Source organism: Salmo salar, chromosome 27 (genome assembly GCF_965601325.2).
Source record: "Salmo salar chromosome 27, fSalSal1, whole genome shotgun sequence".
NCBI lineage: Eukaryota > Metazoa > Chordata > Actinopteri > Salmoniformes > Salmonidae > Salmo > Salmo salar.
Genome location: NC_138317.1, coordinates 24,627,174 through 24,646,204, shown reverse-complemented (window position 1 = coordinate 24,646,204; position 19,031 = coordinate 24,627,174). Strand labels below are relative to the sequence as shown.

Sequence of the window (19,031 nt, the reverse complement as noted above, 5' to 3'; positions counted from 1 at the left end):
TCCCATAAAATAATCTGTAGTCTTGACCTGACTGCAGTTTAGCGGTCGTAACTGACTTCAGTGGGCAAATGCTCACCTTTGATGGCCACTGGCACGCTGGAGACGTGTGCTCTTCACGGATGAATCCCGGTTCCAACTGTACTGGGCAGATGGCAGACAGCGTGTATGGTGTCGCGTGGGCGAGCAGTTTGCTGATGTCAACGTTTTGAAAAGAGTGCCCCATGGTGGGGTTATGGTATGGGCAGGCATGAGCTACGGACAACAAACACAATTGCATTTTATCGATGGCAATTTGAATGCACAGAGATACCATGATGAGATCCTGAGGCCCATTGTCGTGCCATTCATCTGCCACTATCACCTCATGTTTCAGCGTGATAATTCACGGCCCCATGTTGCAAGCATCTGTACACAATTCCTGGAAGTTGAAAATGTCCAAGTTCTTCCATGGCCTGCATACTCACCAGACATGTCACCCATTGAGCATGTTTGGGATGCTCTGGATCGACTTTTACAACTGTGTGTTCCAGTTCCCGCCAATATCCAGCAACTTCGCACAGCCATTGAAGAGGAGTGGGACAACATTCCTCAGGCCACAATCAACAGCCTGATCATCTCTATGCGAAGGAAATGGCAAATGGTGGTCACATCAGATACTGACTGGTTTTCTGATCCATGCTTCTATCTGTATTCTCAGTCGTGAAATCCATAGATTGGGGCCTAATTCATTTATTTCAATTGACTGATTTCCTTATATAAACTGTAACTCAGTAAAATCTTTGCAATTGTTCCTGTTGTTTATATTTTTGTTCAGTGTGTGTATATACTGTGTGTGTATATAATTTTATTTTGCGAACCCCCCCCCCCCCCCCCCCCCCCAATGCAATTCCCCTGTTGTGACCTCAACTTTAAATACCACTTCATTCGTTTCTAGCCGCACCCCTGGACAGTAGTGGGAAATGTAGTTCTTAACCATGTGTTTTCTATGTGCAGGTTGAGAACAGGGATTACAGATACAGTCTTACAGCAGCATGCTAGCAGAGCCAGGAACATTCGGGGATACAGACTGGGATTGGAGGACTTTGCTCAGTACCTCGACCTACCTGTGACGGACATGCTCACAGAGTTACACAGCCTTTTTAACCAGGTAGGTATCTAATACACACCACACATAACTCACATACCAGAAGTATCCCACACACACACTACTTTTATTCATGCAATCAAAATTTGTAGAAATAAATATCCATCTGTGTTGTTCTCTCTTCTGCTCCCTCTCTCTCTTTCTGAAGCATGGAGATGGGCAAATAGATGTCAGGGAGTATGTGATAGCCCTGTCTGTGGCGTGTCAACCCTCTAAAGCCATGGACACCCTCAGGCTGGCCTTTGGGGTGAGTGAAAGACAATGACGCATTATAACAGTTCCTATGAAACACTATATAAGAGCCCTATGACTGCTATTACTAGGTACTATAATAGCCCCATGCCTGTTACTATAAAGCGTTATAAAATAACTGTCTGCTCTAAAGCGTAATAACTGTCCTATGTCCTGACCCTGGTCAGATGTACGAGGCGAAGGAGGACAGGGCGATCGTGGAAAAAGAGCTGGCGTCCATTTTGAGAACGGCGTTGGGGGTAGCAGAGGTCGACGTTACAGAGTTGTTCTCAGCGATCGACACACTTGACGCAGGGAAGATCACACATGGTGATATCACACGCTAACACCCTTGCCTTTCTTGCGCTAACACTTGCACTTGTCTTTTCTCACCAGCACTGACTTTGCTGATAGTTGCTTTATTGAGGAAAAGGTTTTACCAACTATGATTGTGATATGTGGTTGTGTCACCTAACTACTTATAAGTTGAATGCACTGTAAGTCTGCTAAATGACTAAAATGTAATGAAATCCAACTAACGGGATCACGGTCAACCCTGCCATTACAATCTCGCTCTCTGTTTGTCCTTCCCTCTCTATATCCATCTGTAGATGACTTCTGTCGGTTTGTGGTGCAGCATCCAGACTTTGCTCAGGAGTACCTTCTCTCCTCCAGGGAAACCCCCTCTACCCCCCACACCGTCCCGCTGACCAACGGGTTCAGTGTGGACCGTTACAACACAGAGGAGCCGACCTGCGGTCTCCCTGGACAGAAGAGGAAAGAAGACTGAGAGACACTCAAATGGATCCATCTACTGCCTATGACCGAGAGGAAGGAGGAAGGAGGGATAGGAGGAGGACTGGGTTGCCCTGGACCTCTACCAAACAAATCTATGTTCTACAGTTACTATAGCTTCTCTGTCATTGTGGCCTGTATGTTCTACCAGAGAGAAAGAGCGAGGGATAGTTTATATCGGGATAAGGAGGGGTGGATAGAGAGGGAAGTAAGAAACTATCAGACGGATAGAGGAGATTGAGACTGTGAAAAGGAGAGATGGTGGTGGAGAAGGGTTGGGTATGTTGAAGGAAAGAAGAAGAGGAGGATGAGGTAGGGATGGAGAGATAGATAGAGTTGGTTAGTGAGAGGATATGAGGGAGGGTGGAGCCGATCCGTTCCTCCGGACACCATCTCACACCAATACTCCATCTTTGTTTTGTCTGCTAGTGTTTTCAAGGACTTTATGCTTTCTAACTTTCCAACATGAGTTACAGGAACTGGACACCTGAAGTTTTCAGGAGTTCATCAAACACTTTGGCTATTTATTGTAAAAAGGGTTTTACTTTTTTCTTGTGTATAGGTATTTATTTGTCTTTCATTTTTATCAATCTATCTATGTCCGTTATTATGACTACTGTGCACACTCCAGTAAGATTTGTATTTATTTTTAAGGTCAGTTTTATCAGGTGATTAAGCACCAAATTGAGCTCAGCTTAATCACTGCCTTTCATAACGAGATTGACTGAGATTTGTTGGATCGAGCTGAAACGGGCTAACATCCAGACTCAAACTATTCTTCAACTAAGCATCTCCCTGCCTCGTAGACCATAGCAACTCACAACAAGGTTTTAAAATGGATGAATACGGGACCAAACTTCAACTTCTTCTTTTTAAACCAGGGCCTCTTGCGCATTCACATTGAGCTCCTTGTTGCCTTTTTAAACCATTAAAAAAACATGTGTTATTTTAATGGTGTCTGAGCTTAAGTGAAGCATCTAACAGCATAAGTATCTTTCTTTTCATAAACATGAGGACTGGGGTCTTCAGGTGAACATGTGTTTATTGTTTTCTCTTTTCTTATTGGATGAACAGAGAACCAGAGTTGGGATCCATCTCAAATGGCACCCTATACTCTATATAGCGCACATTTGTCTCTGGTCATAAGCAATGCACTATATAGGGAATAGGGTGCATTTGGGACGTAGCCTCAGTTAAAATATTCAGATAAGAGGTTTCCCTCATTTTCTTTAGTTGCCTCTCTCATATCACTCTGGAAGTAAGTTGCCCTTAGGCAAAGATCTAGGATCAGCTCACCTTGCTGAAATTCTAACATGAACCATTTTAAGCATCGGCAATCATGAAACTGATCTGGGATCAGTTCTGACTTTATGATAAGCGATCAATCTGTTTCCTTTTTGTACTGGTTTTGTTTTGGGAATTCTCTGCAGTTTGGCTTTGAAGTGACACCTTTTGTATGTTGTACATTTGTGGTATATAAATCTTTGAATGTTTTTGAGTATTCATTTTGTAAGAAAGTGGATTGGAAATTATGAATACCTATGCAGTGCTCCCTGCCTTTAATGTTGAGAATTAAATCATGACATTTCCACAACTGCAGTGTTCTTTATTTCCACTAGTAGGAGCTCTGCTCCTGAAATAGATATTCAGTTGATTTGATGGTGCTTATTCTACGCCTATGGCAAGTGGCCTATCTCCAACTGCCTTATATCTGCACCAATAAGAGAACGCGTGAAAGCAATGTCTTTGGGATTTGTACTCAACGGTGTAGTTCTGAACGTTGTGTCATGAAGGTAATAGGTTAACATTGCGCCCATGGACACACACCATCTTGGCGTCAGCTAAAAATTGACCAGATTAAGCTCAAATTGAGATGAGGGAAAAGAGCGGGATGAATTAAAGGGAACACCACTCCAAATCTAATTCCCAAGGTCCAGAGAGTGAGAGCGAACATTCAAGTACATTAGATGTTCAAGTACACTTATGTTACACTCCAACTGTAAATTGATAATTTGTACAAATTGTTTTCAAGTCTACAGTTGTACTGTGTTCGCGCTCTCAATTCAAATGGATTTATTGGCATGGGAACATATGTTTATGCACACAGACTCGTACCAAAACAAACAGGCATTTAAAATGAACACTCCCATTTTGTGCGTCATATGGGTCCTTGCACTACATGGTGTCGCACTTTAGCAACCATTCAACGGAATGTGAACTGTAAATATTTGGATAGACAAAGTAACTAATTGCTCATGTAACGCCATTGCAATCTCATCAACAGTGTATTTACGTGCTATGACATTGAACGAAGACAATTACAATCAATTATAATTGAGATTAACGGCTGAATCACATCCGGACGTAATAGGGAGTCCCATAGGGCGGCGCTTAATTGGCCCAGCGTCGTCCGACTTTGGCCGTCATTGTAATTAAGAATGTGTTCTTAACTGACTTGCCTAGTTAAATAAAGGTTAAATAAAAAATGTCAGCTGGCTTCCTGATTTAAATACATGTAGATTAGCTAGCTGGCTAGCAAGCTAATAACAGCCTCGATTCAAGTGAGAATACAGGTATTGTACTCAACGATTTAGCTACCAATCGAGGGGTGATGGGATAAACATCAGGGGTGTAATCATTAAACCGATTCTGTTGCAAAACGTTTTGCTACAGAAACCGTTTACTCCAAACTGAAAACTCAAACCAAGTTTCTATTGGACATATTCGGGTAACGTTAGGTCCCTCCTTTCCGTTTCGTTGTGTTTTTGTTTGCTTCAACTTGGTTCTTAAGCGGTTTCTGCAATGAATACACCCCAGTTGTCTTCATGGCTGGACATTTTATGGATAAAGTACATTTTCTGACTTTATCTGTACTCTTAGCAGAGAAACATGGAGGAGTCGGCAAGCACCATAGAGGTCACAGTGAAGACCCTGGACTCCCGGAACAGGAGCTACACTGTCCGGGGAGAGGTAGGCTGTGACTTCTGTTTTAGCCTGAAATCCAACGGAGTATATCCGTTTGGATTCCAGGCTACTTCTTTGTAGTCTTTATGCTGTACACTTATGAATGGGACATGCATTTATTCAGCCCTGTACTAGCGATGCACTGAGCCTGTTATTTCTCCTTCAGTTGACATTGAAGAAGTTCAAAGAACACATATCTGCGTCAGTGAATATCCCAGCGGACAAGCAGAGACTAATCTACCAGGGCAGAGTGTTGCAGGACGAGAGGACACTGAATGAATACAGTGAGTAAAAAAGCCAGCAACTCTTCTATTCAATGGACACCGTTAGTAATATAAACTCAGCAAAAAAGAAACGTCCTCTCACTGTCAACTCTTTTTATTTTCAGCAAACTTAACATGTGTAAATATTTTTGTATGAATTTGTATCAACTGAGACAAACTGAACAATTTCCACAGACATGTGACTAACAGAAATGGAATGTGTCCCTGAACAAAGGGGGTGGTCAAAAGTAAAAGTCAGTATCTTGTGTGGCCACCAGCTGCATTAAGTACTGCGGTGCATCTCCTCATGGACTGCACCAGATTTGCCAGTTCTTGCTGTGAGATGTTACCCCACTCTTCCACCAAGCCACCTGCAAGTTCCCGGACATTTCTGGGGGGGAATGGCTCTACCCCTCACCCTCCGATCCAACCGGTCCCAGATGCGCTCAATGGGATTGAGATCCGGGCTCTTTGCTGGCCATGGCAGAACACTGACATTCCTGTCTTGTAGGAAATCATGCACAGAAGGAGCAGTATGGCTGGTGGCATTGTCATGCCTGAGGGTCATGTCAGGATGAGCCTGCAGGAAGGGTACCACATGAGGGAGGAGGATGTCTTCCCTGTAACGCACAGCATTGAGATTACTTGCAATGACAACAAGCTCAGTCCGATGATGCTGTGACACACCGCCCCAGACCATGATGGACCCTCCACCTCCAAATCGATCCCGCTGCAGAGTACAGGTCTTGGTGTAACGCTCATTCCTTCGACGATAAACACGAATCCGACCATCACCCCTGTTGAGACAACCGTGACTCATCAGTGAAGAGCACTTTTTGCCAGTCCTGTCTGGTCCAGCGATGGTGGGTTTGTGCCCATAGGTGACGTTGTTGCCGGTGAGGACCTGCCTTACAACAGGCCTACAAGCCCTCAGTCCAGCCTCTCTCAGCCTCTCTCAGCCTATTGAGGACAGTCTGAGCACTGATGGAGGGATTTTGTGTTCCTGGTGTAACTCGGGCAGTTGTTGTTGCCGTCCTGTACCTGTCCCGCAGGTGTGATGTTCGGATGTACCGATCCTGTGCAGGTGTTATTACACGTGGTCTGCCACTGCGAGGACGATCAGCTGTCCGTCCTGTCTCCCTGTAGCGCTGTCTTAGGCGACTCACAGTACGGACATTGCAATTTATTGATCTGGCCACATCTGCAGTCCTCATGCCTCTTGCAGCTAGCCTAATGCACGTTCACGCAGATGAGCAGGGACCCTGGGCATCTTTCTTTTGGTGTTTTTCAGAGTTGGTAGAAAAGCCTCTTGTGCCCTAACTGTGACCTTAATTGCCTACCGTCTGTAAGCTGTTAGTGTCTTAATGACCGTTCCACAGGTGCATATTCATTGTTTATGGTTCATTGAACAAGCATGGGAAACCGTGTTAAAACCCTTTACAATGATCTGTGAAGTTATTTGGATTTTTACAAATTATTTTTCAAAGACAGGGTCCTGAAAAAGGGACGTTACTTTTTTTGCTGAGTTTACTACATGCATAGTCTCTGCACTGTTTTAAAACAGCAAAACAGTTGAGATTGCTGGAAATCTCACAAACGTTGCCTTTAAAATAAGTAATGGTATATTGATGGTGTTGTAAATGAGAACACCTTGCTCTGGTATCCTCTGACCCGCTGTTCTCCTCTCCCCTCCACACTCATTCTTCCCTGCACTCTCATCCACTCCTTCTCACTCTCTTGCTTTCAGATGTAGCTGATAAAGTGATCCACCTAGTGGAGCGTGCTCCTCCTCAGACCTCCCGATCTGCTGGCGGGCGAGGAGGAGTGTCATCAGGAGGAACAGAGGGAGGTGCCGCCACCACCTCCTCCCAGGGAGGCCCCCAGGACCGCAACGGGAGCAGCTACGTCATGCTGGGAACCTTCAACCTGCCTGCCAACATGGACCCCCAGCAGATACAGGTGAGACAAGGTTGTGTGTTGGTGTGCACTGTGCAGCTGTTTCATAGAGTATTTATTAACAGGACCCTGAAAAGCTTCTACCCATAAGACTGCTAAGTAGTTAGTCCGGGTAGCTTTTGGTTAACTATTTCACTAACTACATTGACCCTTTTTGCAATAACTCTTAACTAATCACATACACTGCTGTTACTGTTTATTATCTATCCTGTTGCTTAGTCACTTTATCCCTACCTATATGTACAGTGCCTTGCAGAAGTAGTCATCCTCCTTGGTGTTTTTCCTATTTTGTTGCATTACAACCTGTAATTTAAATGGATTTTAATGTAATGGACATACACAAAATAGTTTCAATTGGTGAAATGGAAAAAATAACTTAAAAAAAATAATAAACTAAAAAAAAAAACGAAAGTGGTGTATGCATATGTATTCACCCCCTTTGCTATGAAGCCCCTAAACAAGATCTGGTGCAACCAATTACCTTCAGAAGTCACATAATTGGTGAAAGTCCACCAGTGTGCAATCTGTCACATGATCTCTGTGTGTGTGTGTCTGTTCTGAAAGGCCCCAGAGTCTGCTCTCCAAACAGGTCAGGGACAAAGTTGTGGAGAAGTACAGATCAGGGTTTGGATATAAAAAAAAATATATCAGAAACTTTGAACAGCCCACGGCGTTCCATTATTACAAAATGGAAATAATATGGCACCACAACAAACCTGCCAAGAGAGGGCCACCCACCAAAACTCATGGACCAGGCAAGGAGGGCATTAATCAGAGGCAACAAAGAGACCAAAGATAACCCTGAAGCTGTTTCAAAGCTCCACAGCATCTGTCCGTAGGACCACTAAGCCGTACACTCCACAGAGCTGGGCTTTACAGAAGAGTGGCTAGAATACATTGCTTAAAAAAAAAAATAGGCAAACACATTTGGTGTTCACCAAAAGGCATGTGGGAGACTCCCCAAACGTATGGAAGAAAGTACTCAGATGAGACAAACTTTGCTTTTTGGCCACCAAGGAAAATGCTATTTCTGGTGCAAACCCAGCACCTCTCATCACCCCAAGAATACCATCCCCACAGTTAAGCGTGGTGGCAGCATCATGCTGTGGGGATGTTTTTCATCAGCAGGGACTGAGAAACTGGTCAGAATTGAAGGAATGATGAATGGCACCAAATACAGATATATTCTTGAGGGGAAACCTGTTTCAGTCTTCCAGAGATTTGAGACTGGGACGGCGGTTCACCTTCCAGCAGGACAATGACCCTAAGCATACTGCTAAAGCAACACTCGAGTGGTTTAAGGGGAAACATTTAAATGTCTTGGAATGGCCTAGTCAAAGCCCAGACCTCAATCCAATTGAGAGTCTGTGGTCTGACTTAAATATTGCTGTACACCAGTGGAACCCATCCAACTTGAAGGAGCTGGAGCAGTTTTGCCTTCAATGGGCAAAAATCCCAGTGGCTAGATGTGCCAAGCTTATAGAGACATGCTCCATGACACTTGCAGATGTAATTGCTGCAAAAGGTGGCTCTACAAAGTATTGACTTTTGGGGGGTGAATAGTTATGCACGCTCAAGCTTTCTGTTTTATTTTGTCATTTCTTTTTTGTTTCACAAAAAATATACTGCTCAAAAAAATAAAGGGAACACTTAAACACATCCTAGATCTGAATGAAATAAATAATCTTATTAAATACTTTTCTTTACATAGTTCAATGTGCTGACAACAATCACACAAATAATCCATGGAAATCCAATTTATCAACCCATGGAGGTCTGGATTTGGAGTCGCACTCAAAATTAAAGTTGAAAACCACACTACAGGCTGATCCAACTTTGATGTAATGTCCTTAAAACAAGTCAAAATGAGGCTCAGTAGTGTGTGTGGCCTCCACGTGCCTGTATGACCTCCCTACAACGCCTGGGCATGCTCCTGATGAGGTGGCGGATGGTCTCCTGAGGGATCTCTTCCCAGACCTGGACTAAAGCATCCGCCAACTCCTGGACAGTCTGTGGTGCAACGTGGCGTTGGTGGATGGAGCGAGACATGTTGTCCCAGATGTGCTCAATTGGATTCAGGTCTGGGGAACGGGCGGGCCAGTCCATAGCATCAATGCCTTCCTCTTGCAGGAACTGCTGACACACTCCAGCGACATGTCTAGCATTGTCTTGCATTAGGAGGAACCCAGGGCCAACCGCACCAGCATATGGTCTCACAAGGGGTCTGAGGATCTCATCTCGGTACCTAATAGCAGTCAGGCTACCACTGGCGAGCACATGGAGGGCTATGCGGCCCCCCCATAGAAATGCCGCCACACCATGACTGACCCACCGCCAAACCGGTCATGCTGGAGGATGTTGCAGGCAGCAGAACGTTCTCCACGGCGTCTCCAGACTCTGTCACGTCTGTCACATGTGCTCAGTGTGAACCTGCTTTCATCTGTGAAGAGCACAGGGCGCCAGTGGCTAATTTGCCAATCTTGGTGTTCTCTGGCAAATGCCAAACGTCCTGCACCGTGTTGGGCTGTAAGCACAACCCCCACCTGTGGACATCGGATCCTCATACCACCCTCATGGAGTCTGTTTCTGACCGTTTGAGCAGACACATGCACATTTGTGGCCTGCTGGAGGTCATTTTGCAGGGCTCTGGCAGTGCTTCTCCTGCTCCTCCTTGCACAAAGGTGGAGGTAGCGGTCCTGCTGCTGGGTTGTTGCCCTCCTACGGCCTCCTCCACGTCTCCTGATGTACTGGCCTGTCTCCTGGTAGCGCCTCCATGCTCTGGACACTACGCTGACAGACACAGCAAACCTTCTTGCCACAGCTCGCATTGATGTGCCATCCTGGATGAGCTGCACTACCTGAGCCACTTGTGTGGGTTGTAGACTCCGTCTCATGCTACCACTAGAGTGAAAGCACCGCCAGCATTCAAAAGTGACCAAAACATCAGCCAGGAAGCATAGGAACTGAGAAGTGGTCTGTGGTCCCCACCTGCAGAACCATTCCTTTATTGGGGGTGTCTTGCTAATTGCCTATAATTTCCACCTGTTGTCTCTTCCATTTTCACAACAGCATGTGAAATGTATTGTCAATCAGTGTTGCTTCCTAAGTGGACAGTTTGATTTCACAGAAGTGTGATTGACTTGGAGTTACATTGTGTTTTAAGTGTTCCCTTTATTTTTTTTAGCAGTGTATTTTGCCTCTTCAAAGTGTTAAGCATGTTGTGTAAATCAAATGATAGGAACCAACCCCCCCCCCCCCGTATCTACCTCAGTTACCTCGTACCCCTGCACATCGACTTAGTACTGGTACCCAGTGTACATTGCTAAGTTATCCTTAGTCATTCTGTATTTATTCCTTGTTTTTCTATCATTTTATTTTTACTCTGCATTGTTGGGAAAGACCTGGTAGCATTTCACTGTTAGTCTACACCTGAAGCATTTGACAAATACAATTTTAGAAAAATATTTTTCTTTGAATAAATCTCAAGCACCTAAAACATTTCTTGAATCCAAAAGTTTTAAAGGGTACCTGATGTATTTCTAGAATTAGTGTCTAGATGACTTGACTGTATCAAGTGTTGTAGTACTAACTGAATTCCTTGGCAGATGCAAGTGCAGCAGATGATGGCAGGAGTGGGAGAAGCAGGAAGGAACACCAGAGTCAGCACCAGCACTGGAGTAAGTATTTTTATTTATGTCATATTATATAGATTACTATTAAGGTATGTTCATGATTCATCTTGTTTCTAGCGCCATGGCTCAGTGGATATGCATATCAACGTTGACCAATCAGTGCAGAGCGAGCCCAGGATGAGGCTGCAATTGGCTGAGAACTTGCTAAGAGAAACCCAATCTCTGCTCCACAGACTGGAGGTAGTTACAACTCGCATACTTTGCTATGCTATTATTATGATATGCTACACATCTATTTTCAGTGCCGAGTTGTCTAAAAAGGTCAGCATGTTTGTTTGCAGGGTCAGCCCAGTGATGAGCCATCTCGAGCCGAGCCGGCGACGTCTCAGTCCACCTCTTCATCCTCTTCCTCTACAGCTGTCACTGAAGGAGCAGCACAGCCTATGGACGACACCCCTCCTACTCCACAGCCTCCCACCTCCACCCAGACAGAGGGACCACCCCACTCCGGGCCCAAGTAAGTGCTCAGGAGGGAACAGCGTAGCATAAAAAAAAAGGAAAATCAAGTAGAATTGAAACGCTTTCTCTTCCATGCCTACTGTCTCTCTCCCTCCCCAGCCACCCCAGCCCAGCGGAGCTTGTGGAGGTTTTGTCAGAGGTGAGGAGGGTGGAGGAGAGGCTTCGTCCCTTCATAGAGAGAACTCACTCCATCCTGGGGGCTGCCACTTCAGCAGACTACAACAACAACGTAAGCACTACAACTCCATTCCATTTCCCAGCAACTAGCTATTGCAACACATCACTTTTTTTACTTTTTTTTTTTACTTCAACCTTAAACTCCTGTTACATTTTCATCCTCAAGTGTCTAAGCCGCGGGGTGGGGGGGGCCTACTAAGCTGTATGGAATTGTTTTAAGGTCGTAGCAAGGATCATTTGATTTTTGAAAGGAAGTTTATTTATTTAATTTTTTTCTGGTGTCTGTCATTTGTATTTATTAGGGATCCCCATTAGCTGCTGCCAAGACAGCTACTCTTCCTGGGGTCAAAACACATTAAGGCACTTCACACATGCATATCTACAATACAAAATGTATAATACCACCATACAACAATATTACAATGTATGTGTGTACATATCTAAGAAAGATCAGGATTTTTTTTGTTCTTTGCCTCTGCTTAGTGCCAAAAATAAGTCTCCATATATACTTCCATTCATTTGTTTTCAACGGGTACTGGGGGACCTTCAGGTGAGGCCTGTGGGCGTCCTAGAGAAAACAACTGACATTTCATATTAGTGTGTAGCCCAAACTGTTTGGACGCTACAGACAGAAGTTGGCAGATCGGCTGTACCGACTCTCAACGAGTCCCAAGTAGCTTGTTGACTGGAGAGCGTCATCTTTCCATAGAGTTTGTAGACCAAACCGTTTGGATGCTACAGGCGATTTTGTGAGAAGACCAATTTTTGCGATATCTCATGGTCTGACAAACACCACTCTAGCTCTTTCACTGCAGATGAGGAAGTGCAACACTGGTGGATGCAGTGGATTGAGATGCATCTGATGCCAAAATCTGATCTCTAGTTTAAACTGACATTTTTATGGGGATGTTTGTATTATGCTAATTAGATTTCAGCGTGGGCGCAGACATTGACATTAGGCGGGTAACTTTAATGGTGTCCATGAGAAGAAAAGTTACATGATAAACTGCGCCGCAGAGTATAGTGAGTTTTTTTTTATAGGTCAGTCACAGTACTGTTTTGCACGAGGAAAATGGAGCCCCAAACAGACCAATCAATCACCACATTGTTGTTCTTTTCGTCAGACCCAGGAGAGAGAGGAGGACCAGCATGTTCTCAACCTGGTCGGGGAGGCTCTCCGTCTCCTTGGCAACACCCTGGTTGCCCTTAGCGACCTGCGTTGTAACCTGGCCACTCCTCCCCCCCGTCACCTCCATGTGGTTCGGCCCATGTCCCACTACAGCTCCCCGGTCCTGCTGCAGGGTGGTATGCACCACCACGTCCCGGTAGGTCACTGTTTGGAGAGTTTCTTCTACTTATACCTCGCTGATTTCAGTATCATGGCCTAATACTAACTAAACCTTGTACTTTTTACCAGTGTTTAGCTGTTGGTCCGGTGCAAATTTAAGGCCCAGTTGGGTACATGCATTACATTATTAACTTGACTTGTGTCTTCAGAGAAACCTTGGAAACTTGGGGACCACAGTGACTATGACATCCAATGGGAGGCAGGCAGCTGAGGGCCAAGCCCAACCTTCTCAGGCCCCTGGCCCACCAGAGAGCCAGGCCCTCCCTCCACAGCCCAACTCAGCCAATCAGCAGCCGGGTCGGGGCCAGGGGGCTCCGCATGTGATCAGAATCACCCACCAGACCATGGAGCCTGTGGTAATGATGCAGATGAACCTGGCTGGTGAGGGAGGGGACACATTTTTATTTTCTCTTGCGCTTGGCGAGTTGTCATGCCCTGTGTTTCTCATGCGTACCAAATGATCAATACATTAGGTAATCAATCCAAACCGAGAGAGACCGTAGTCATTGTTGATCTCCTATAGGAAACCTTAAAGTTTTGTTAGCGCAAGCCTGGAATGGAGCAATAGCTTGCATACCCAGTATGTATATTCAGAGTTGTAAGCTAATGTCTTCTCCCTGGTTGTCTCTACATTAGATTCTGGCAGCAGCCCTCAGGTCCAAGGACAACAGATCCCTATTGGTACTGGACAGCCTGGTGAGTGCTTTTGACCCCTACATTATATTCACTATGGTATATACACCAGACAGCCTTACATGACTCCTATACCACAGTCTCTGAAGCACCAGTCCCTGGGATGTTGCTGACTGTTTAATCAAGTATATATTTCTGTGCCCTCTCAATCTGAAGGTGCCACTCCGGTCCACATCCCAGACCTTCCTCCAGAGTTCATGCAGGCCATCGTCCACCAGATCTCTCAGCAGACTGGTCACCCCGGGCGACCAGGAGCGGGTGTCCCCGGGACCACCTCCAGCTCTGAACCCTCTGCCCCTCACCCTGACAGCCCTCTGCCCCCTGGGGCCAGGGTGGCGGTCACACGCCCCTCTTTCTCCCCCCACATCCCCCAACCTGTGGTCACCAACATCAACCTCAGGGCTTCAGTGCCCCCTGCTGGCGGACAACACAACCTACAGGTGAGGCAAGGAGATGCAGACATGGAGAAGTCTGTGGAAGGACTTTGGTCTGGGTGTGCAGCCCTGCTCTTACGCGCTCATTCAACTGATCTCTTCTTCCAGGGCACACCTCTGGCTCACTCTCCCGTAACTCAGATGATCAGTGGTCTGGTTGGACAGCTCCAGATGCCTGGACACCAGGGTGAGTGATTGGTTGATTATTGTATTAAGTGAATGATGGGTTTTATTTTGTAGCGTTCAGTGCAATCACTGTGATTTTGCGTGGTATATTCAGATATCAAATTCTTTCTACAGATTTGCCATGTTTCTTTCAAAATACACATTTCTGGTTTGTGAAAATTAACAACGAATCACAAGTTGTCTTTTTCCCAGTTCCTCCAGGTGACCAGACATCCACCAGCTCCTCTTCTGCCTCCTCCAACCCTGTCCCTCCCCACCTCTCCTCTGGCCAGACCACCACCAATACCACCTCTGTGGGCCAGCCACCTGAGGGGGTTGCCGAGGCCAACCTAGCCCAGCTCCTGGGCTCCCTGCTGGGTGGAGCAGGCAGGCCAGGAGCCCCTGGTTCTGGAGCTAACCCACAAATCACTGTGACCGTACCTGGAGTCCCAGGGTTCTTCCAAGGCATGTCAGAATTCATCCAGGTGAGAGATGAAATTATTGAACCCTATTGGTAACTTCTTGAGAACTCTAATAATCCATTTGACTGAAAAGTACTTAGGTAATATAATCATGTAATTACGCTGTAATGAAGTTAAAGTAGTCATAAGTTGCATAGTCAATTAGCAGAAGTTGAAGTATTTTGTAATTAGCTAATTATTAGTCGTAAGTAAACTCCAGACAACTAGATGACTACAGTGTTACCCAATAGTTCCTCTCCCATTTCTAGGCTAACCAACCCGTGTTCTCCCGACCCACAACCCCACCTGGCCTGGAGCCTCCCCCTGGCCAAGGCACCCCTGCCCCCCCTTCTCAGGTGGCCCCTGGGGGTGTAGGGGACCCCTCCCTGAGCCCGGCGCTGTTTACAGGTATTGTCCAGGGGGTCCTCTCCACCATGATGGGGGCTCCGCAGGGGAACGGGGAGAGCATCGCTCAGTTCATCCAGAGACTGTCTCAGACCACCAACCTCTTCACACCTGGATCTGGGGACACAGTCGGTGAGTCACTGAAAAGAGAACCTTGTAACACTTAACTGTTGTGCTGGTCTTTCACTCATACAGAAACGATTGTGGCTATTTCAACGGTTTTACTTGTAATGATTGGGATATGTGGTCGTCTTAGCTACTTAAGTTGAATACGTATTGTAAGTGTCTCTGGTCAAAAGACTAGAATGTACATGTACGAAAGCTAAACATTTATCAATCTACACCTGACCTGATGGTGTGCCTTGCCACCTGTGATGTGATGGCCCATTTGGGAAAAAGGGAAATGCGTTTTTGCTGAACACCTTCTTTGACCTGCAGGGTTCTTCAGGGACCTGTTGTCTCTGGTGGGTCAGAGTTTCTCCATGGTGGACATGGTGTTGTTACTCCACGGTAATGCCCAACCCCTCAGCCGCATCCAGCCCCAGCTCACTGACTTCTTCAACCAGCACTACCTGCAGGGTCCAGAGCCTACTGATGCCAATATCAACGTGAGTAACTCTGCTCTACTGCCACCTGCAGTTTTGCTGAGAATCATGGCATGAAGTTGCCACAGTATTCTCTGCATTAGCAGTGAACTTTAATTAAGACCAACGTTTGTGCCATTTCACCTCAAAGGGTGTGTTCTTTATTTGATCAAACTGTCTTGTCTTTGCAGGCAGCATCTGAGAACCTCATCAATGTCCTGGAGGAGTACATAACAGAGAGCATCGTAAGACTCACTCACTCTCAAATTGTCAAAATATGTTGATGTTGTAATAATACTGTACCTGGTCTCTCTCTCAGGCCACAGTGACAGTGAGAGAGGGAGTGGACATCATTCAAACCACCGTCTCTTTCCTTAGACAGCAGTTCACCCGTATGGCCACGCACATCCTACGCTGCACAGGTAAAACACGCAAACCCCTTAGGTAAAATACAGCTTTGCTATATTAGGTCCTACGCATTGTTACCTCACTGGAATACTGACAACCCTACTCTAGTACCTAACAGTAGCATGACTGTACATCTGTTGCTGGTGATGTCTGTGTCTCTACCTCTCTGCAGACCACACGTTTGGCCCCCGCCTGCTGCTGCTCTGCACCCAGGGTCTGTTTGAGTGTCTGGCTCTCAACCTTTACTGTCTCCGAGGGGAACAGGGAGCTCTCACCCAAGTCATCAATCACCACATCGTTAGTACTCTATTATTTGATGGACTTTAGTGTCTCCCCCACCGGTCCTCAGGACCATAGCCATTCCACATATTCTCCTGTTTCACTACATTTACATTGTCATTTAGCAGACGCTCTTATCCAGAGCGACTTTCAGTAGCGAGTACATACATTTAATTTGTTCTTTCTTACTGTACAAGCTAGTTGCTGAACGAGTCAATGAATCAGTTGAATCCCATTGTATCTGGTAGTTTAGGTTATGGGTTGAGTCCTGTTTGGTGTGGATGGTATAGATCTATGTTTTCTCTGTCCACAGAGGAGGATGTCAGCAGAGGTCAACCCCAGCCTGGTCAACTGGCTGAGCAGTATGATGACCATGAGACTCCACGTCATCCTGGAGCACAACCCAGTCACTGAGGACCACATCCAGCACTATGTCATCCACACACGGAGAGCAGAGCCTGGGGCACAGGCTGGACAGCAGACAGACACACAGAACATGGAGGTGAGTGATTGTGTATGGAGGTACATAGGTTAGTCTTTCCAGGTGGTGTTATCTGAGGCTTGTAAGGACACTGCATGCTTGGGCACACCTAGAAAAAGATCTGGTAATTCCATGACATCAGCAAGGAAGTTCACAGCTTTGAGACATGTTATCTTCATACAGCTAACCTTCTCCTCTCTCTCTATCACTAGATGGCTGAAGGTCTGTCTCCGGCCCCAGCCACCACAGCAGGGGAGGCCATAGTTTCATCAGGGGACAGACAAGCAGTTGGAGCGTCCCCTGGGGTGACCACCCCCTCGTGGAGAGCATCAGGGGAGATCGGAAGAGCCGTTGCCATCGCAGCAGGAAGAAGGGAGGAGTCTGTAGGAGACGTGGAGCCCTGGGCAGCTGCAGTGCCCCCTGTAAGGGACTAGGCTTTACTGTTTAGGGCAGCGTTTCCCAAACTCTGTTCTGGGGACCCCGTAACACTACACAGCTGATTCAAATAATCAACTCCTCAACCTTTGGTTATTTGAATCAGCTTAGGAAACCTGGACCGAGTTTGGAAATGGCTGGTTTAGGGGTTAAGTGCCTTGCTCAAGGCACAAAGTCAAGAGATGGCATTTAGGATGCCTAGAATCCCACCAGACGTAGTATTTGAACGTGTGACTATACGGTTACAGGCCCACCTCTTCAACTTGTTTGTGTTCATCAGGAGTGGGTTCCTATCATCAGACATGACATGCTGTCTCAGAGGAAGATGAAGACTCAGCCCCCTCTGTCTGACGCATACCTCCACGGGATGCCTGCCAAGAGGAGGAAGGTGAGTGTGTGGGTGGGGGGGCCTAAGACTGCCCATGGAACATTCTTGAAGCAAATGCCTGAACTTTCCTGGTTATTCTGACTTGTCTCTAAAGCAAGTGAGAGCGAAACATCAAATAAAAATGTGCATTTCTCATTTAGTCAAATTGAGGTAATACTTCTCCGTTTCAAAGAAAATTCTCCCATTTCATACCGACTGAACACGCCTCTGGTTAGTGTTGACCTGTTATCCCCCTCACCCAGACTCACCAGGGTGAGGGCCCTCAACTGTCCCTGTCTGAGGCAGTGAGCCGGGCTGCAGGAGTCATGCATGTCACTAGCCCAGATGGCCTCCAGGGGGAGCTAGAGGAGCCAGAGCTGCAGGAGGCCTACCAAGAACAGGTAAACTACGACCAGTGTTGCTTTCTAGAGGGTGCAACGTCATCCCTAATCCAATCAAACATACATTTGTAAGGAAGAGGGCAAAAGTTTAAAAAGTAAATAAACAGAGCCCAAACCTCTATTTCTAGCTCATGTTCACTCTGAAACAGCAGGGTGAACGAGACTTGGAAGTGTGTCAACGTGAGACTAACAGGCCCTAACCTTGTGTTTCTCAGGTGAGGAGTGACATCAAAGAGAGAGTGAGGGATGACCAAGACTTCAGCTCTGAGCGTTTCCCCAACACTCACCGGGCCTTCTCTCTAGATGACTCTTAAATCTCATTGGTCCTTAAGCTTGTCAACAACTCCATCTAGCCAATCAGTTTTCTTCCTGGATGACTTCTAATCTGATTGGTTACCACACCTGTCAATAACCACATCTAGCCAATCACTCTCAACCATGTGATGTATCCAGGGGTGTGTTCATCATCATGTCAGCTTGATTCGGGTCATTTCTATCTTCATGTAACGTGCCCCAGACTCCATTCTGCAACATTGATGTATGGACAAGGGCAAAGAACACAAGAGACATGACTTGCTTAGACCCTGCTTTCTCATTGGGCTGCCACGGAAAATGCCACTCATTGAAAACCAGAGAAGAGCTTTACCACCTGTCTGTCATCTGTCAATGGAAAATGTCAGTCTATCTTCGGCCAAAACAATGCTTTCTCATTCCAACAAACTAGTTCCTAACTGGTTGTCATCTGCATGTCCTGTTGTCCTTATGAGGCTTCAACTTGTAAATGAGCACAAATTGTACATTGTATTAAGAATGTGATAATGCAACAGCTATTTCTTAAGTTAATAAAGTAGTGCAACCTTTCCATAGGATTTTTTGTTTTGTTGTGTTT

At 46.0% G+C, this 19,031-nt stretch overlaps 1 protein-coding gene across 6 annotated transcripts; it reads left to right on the top strand.

The window, feature by feature from the left end:
• Window positions 1-4,347: 4,347 nt before the first annotated feature.
• LOC106588704 (large proline-rich protein BAG6) lies at window positions 4,348-19,004 on the top strand. 6 transcript variants are annotated; one of them, XM_014177973.3, is made up of 24 exons: window positions 4,348-4,411; window positions 5,051-5,140; window positions 5,301-5,418; window positions 7,145-7,356; window positions 10,959-11,030; window positions 11,103-11,225; window positions 11,327-11,502; window positions 11,604-11,733; window positions 12,806-13,006; window positions 13,179-13,410; window positions 13,666-13,725; window positions 13,879-14,162; window positions 14,265-14,343; window positions 14,535-14,806; window positions 15,052-15,319; window positions 15,626-15,795; window positions 15,963-16,016; window positions 16,091-16,193; window positions 16,352-16,476; window positions 16,772-16,960; window positions 17,152-17,361; window positions 17,655-17,762; window positions 18,005-18,142; window positions 18,358-19,004. In XM_014177973.3, exons 2-24 carry the CDS (start codon window positions 5,060-5,062, stop codon window positions 18,454-18,456), a joined length of 3,504 nt encoding a protein of 1,167 aa, XP_014033448.3. In that variant the 5' UTR covers window positions 4,348-4,411; window positions 5,051-5,059; the 3' UTR covers window positions 18,457-19,004. The 6 variants fall into 6 exon arrangements, with proteins under 6 accessions (XP_014033448.3, XP_014033446.3, XP_014033445.3 ...); XM_014177971.3 differs by having other exon boundaries at window positions 4,348-4,743; window positions 5,054-5,140; XM_014177970.3 differs by having other exon boundaries at window positions 4,348-4,743.
• The last annotated feature ends 27 nt before the right edge of the window (window positions 19,005-19,031 follow it).

Coding starts and splice junctions, on each gene's coding strand:
- LOC106588704 (XM_014177973.3), top strand. CDS start 5,060: ATGGAGGAGTCGGCAAGCACCATAGAGGTCACAGTGAAGACCCTGGAC. Junction 11,734..12,805: donor CAGCAGACTACAACAACAAC/GTAAGCACTACA, acceptor TCTTTTCGTCAG/ACCCAGGAGAGAGAGGAGGA. Junction 17,763..18,004: donor TGCCTGCCAAGAGGAGGAAG/GTGAGTGTGTGG, acceptor CCCCTCACCCAG/ACTCACCAGGGTGAGGGCCC.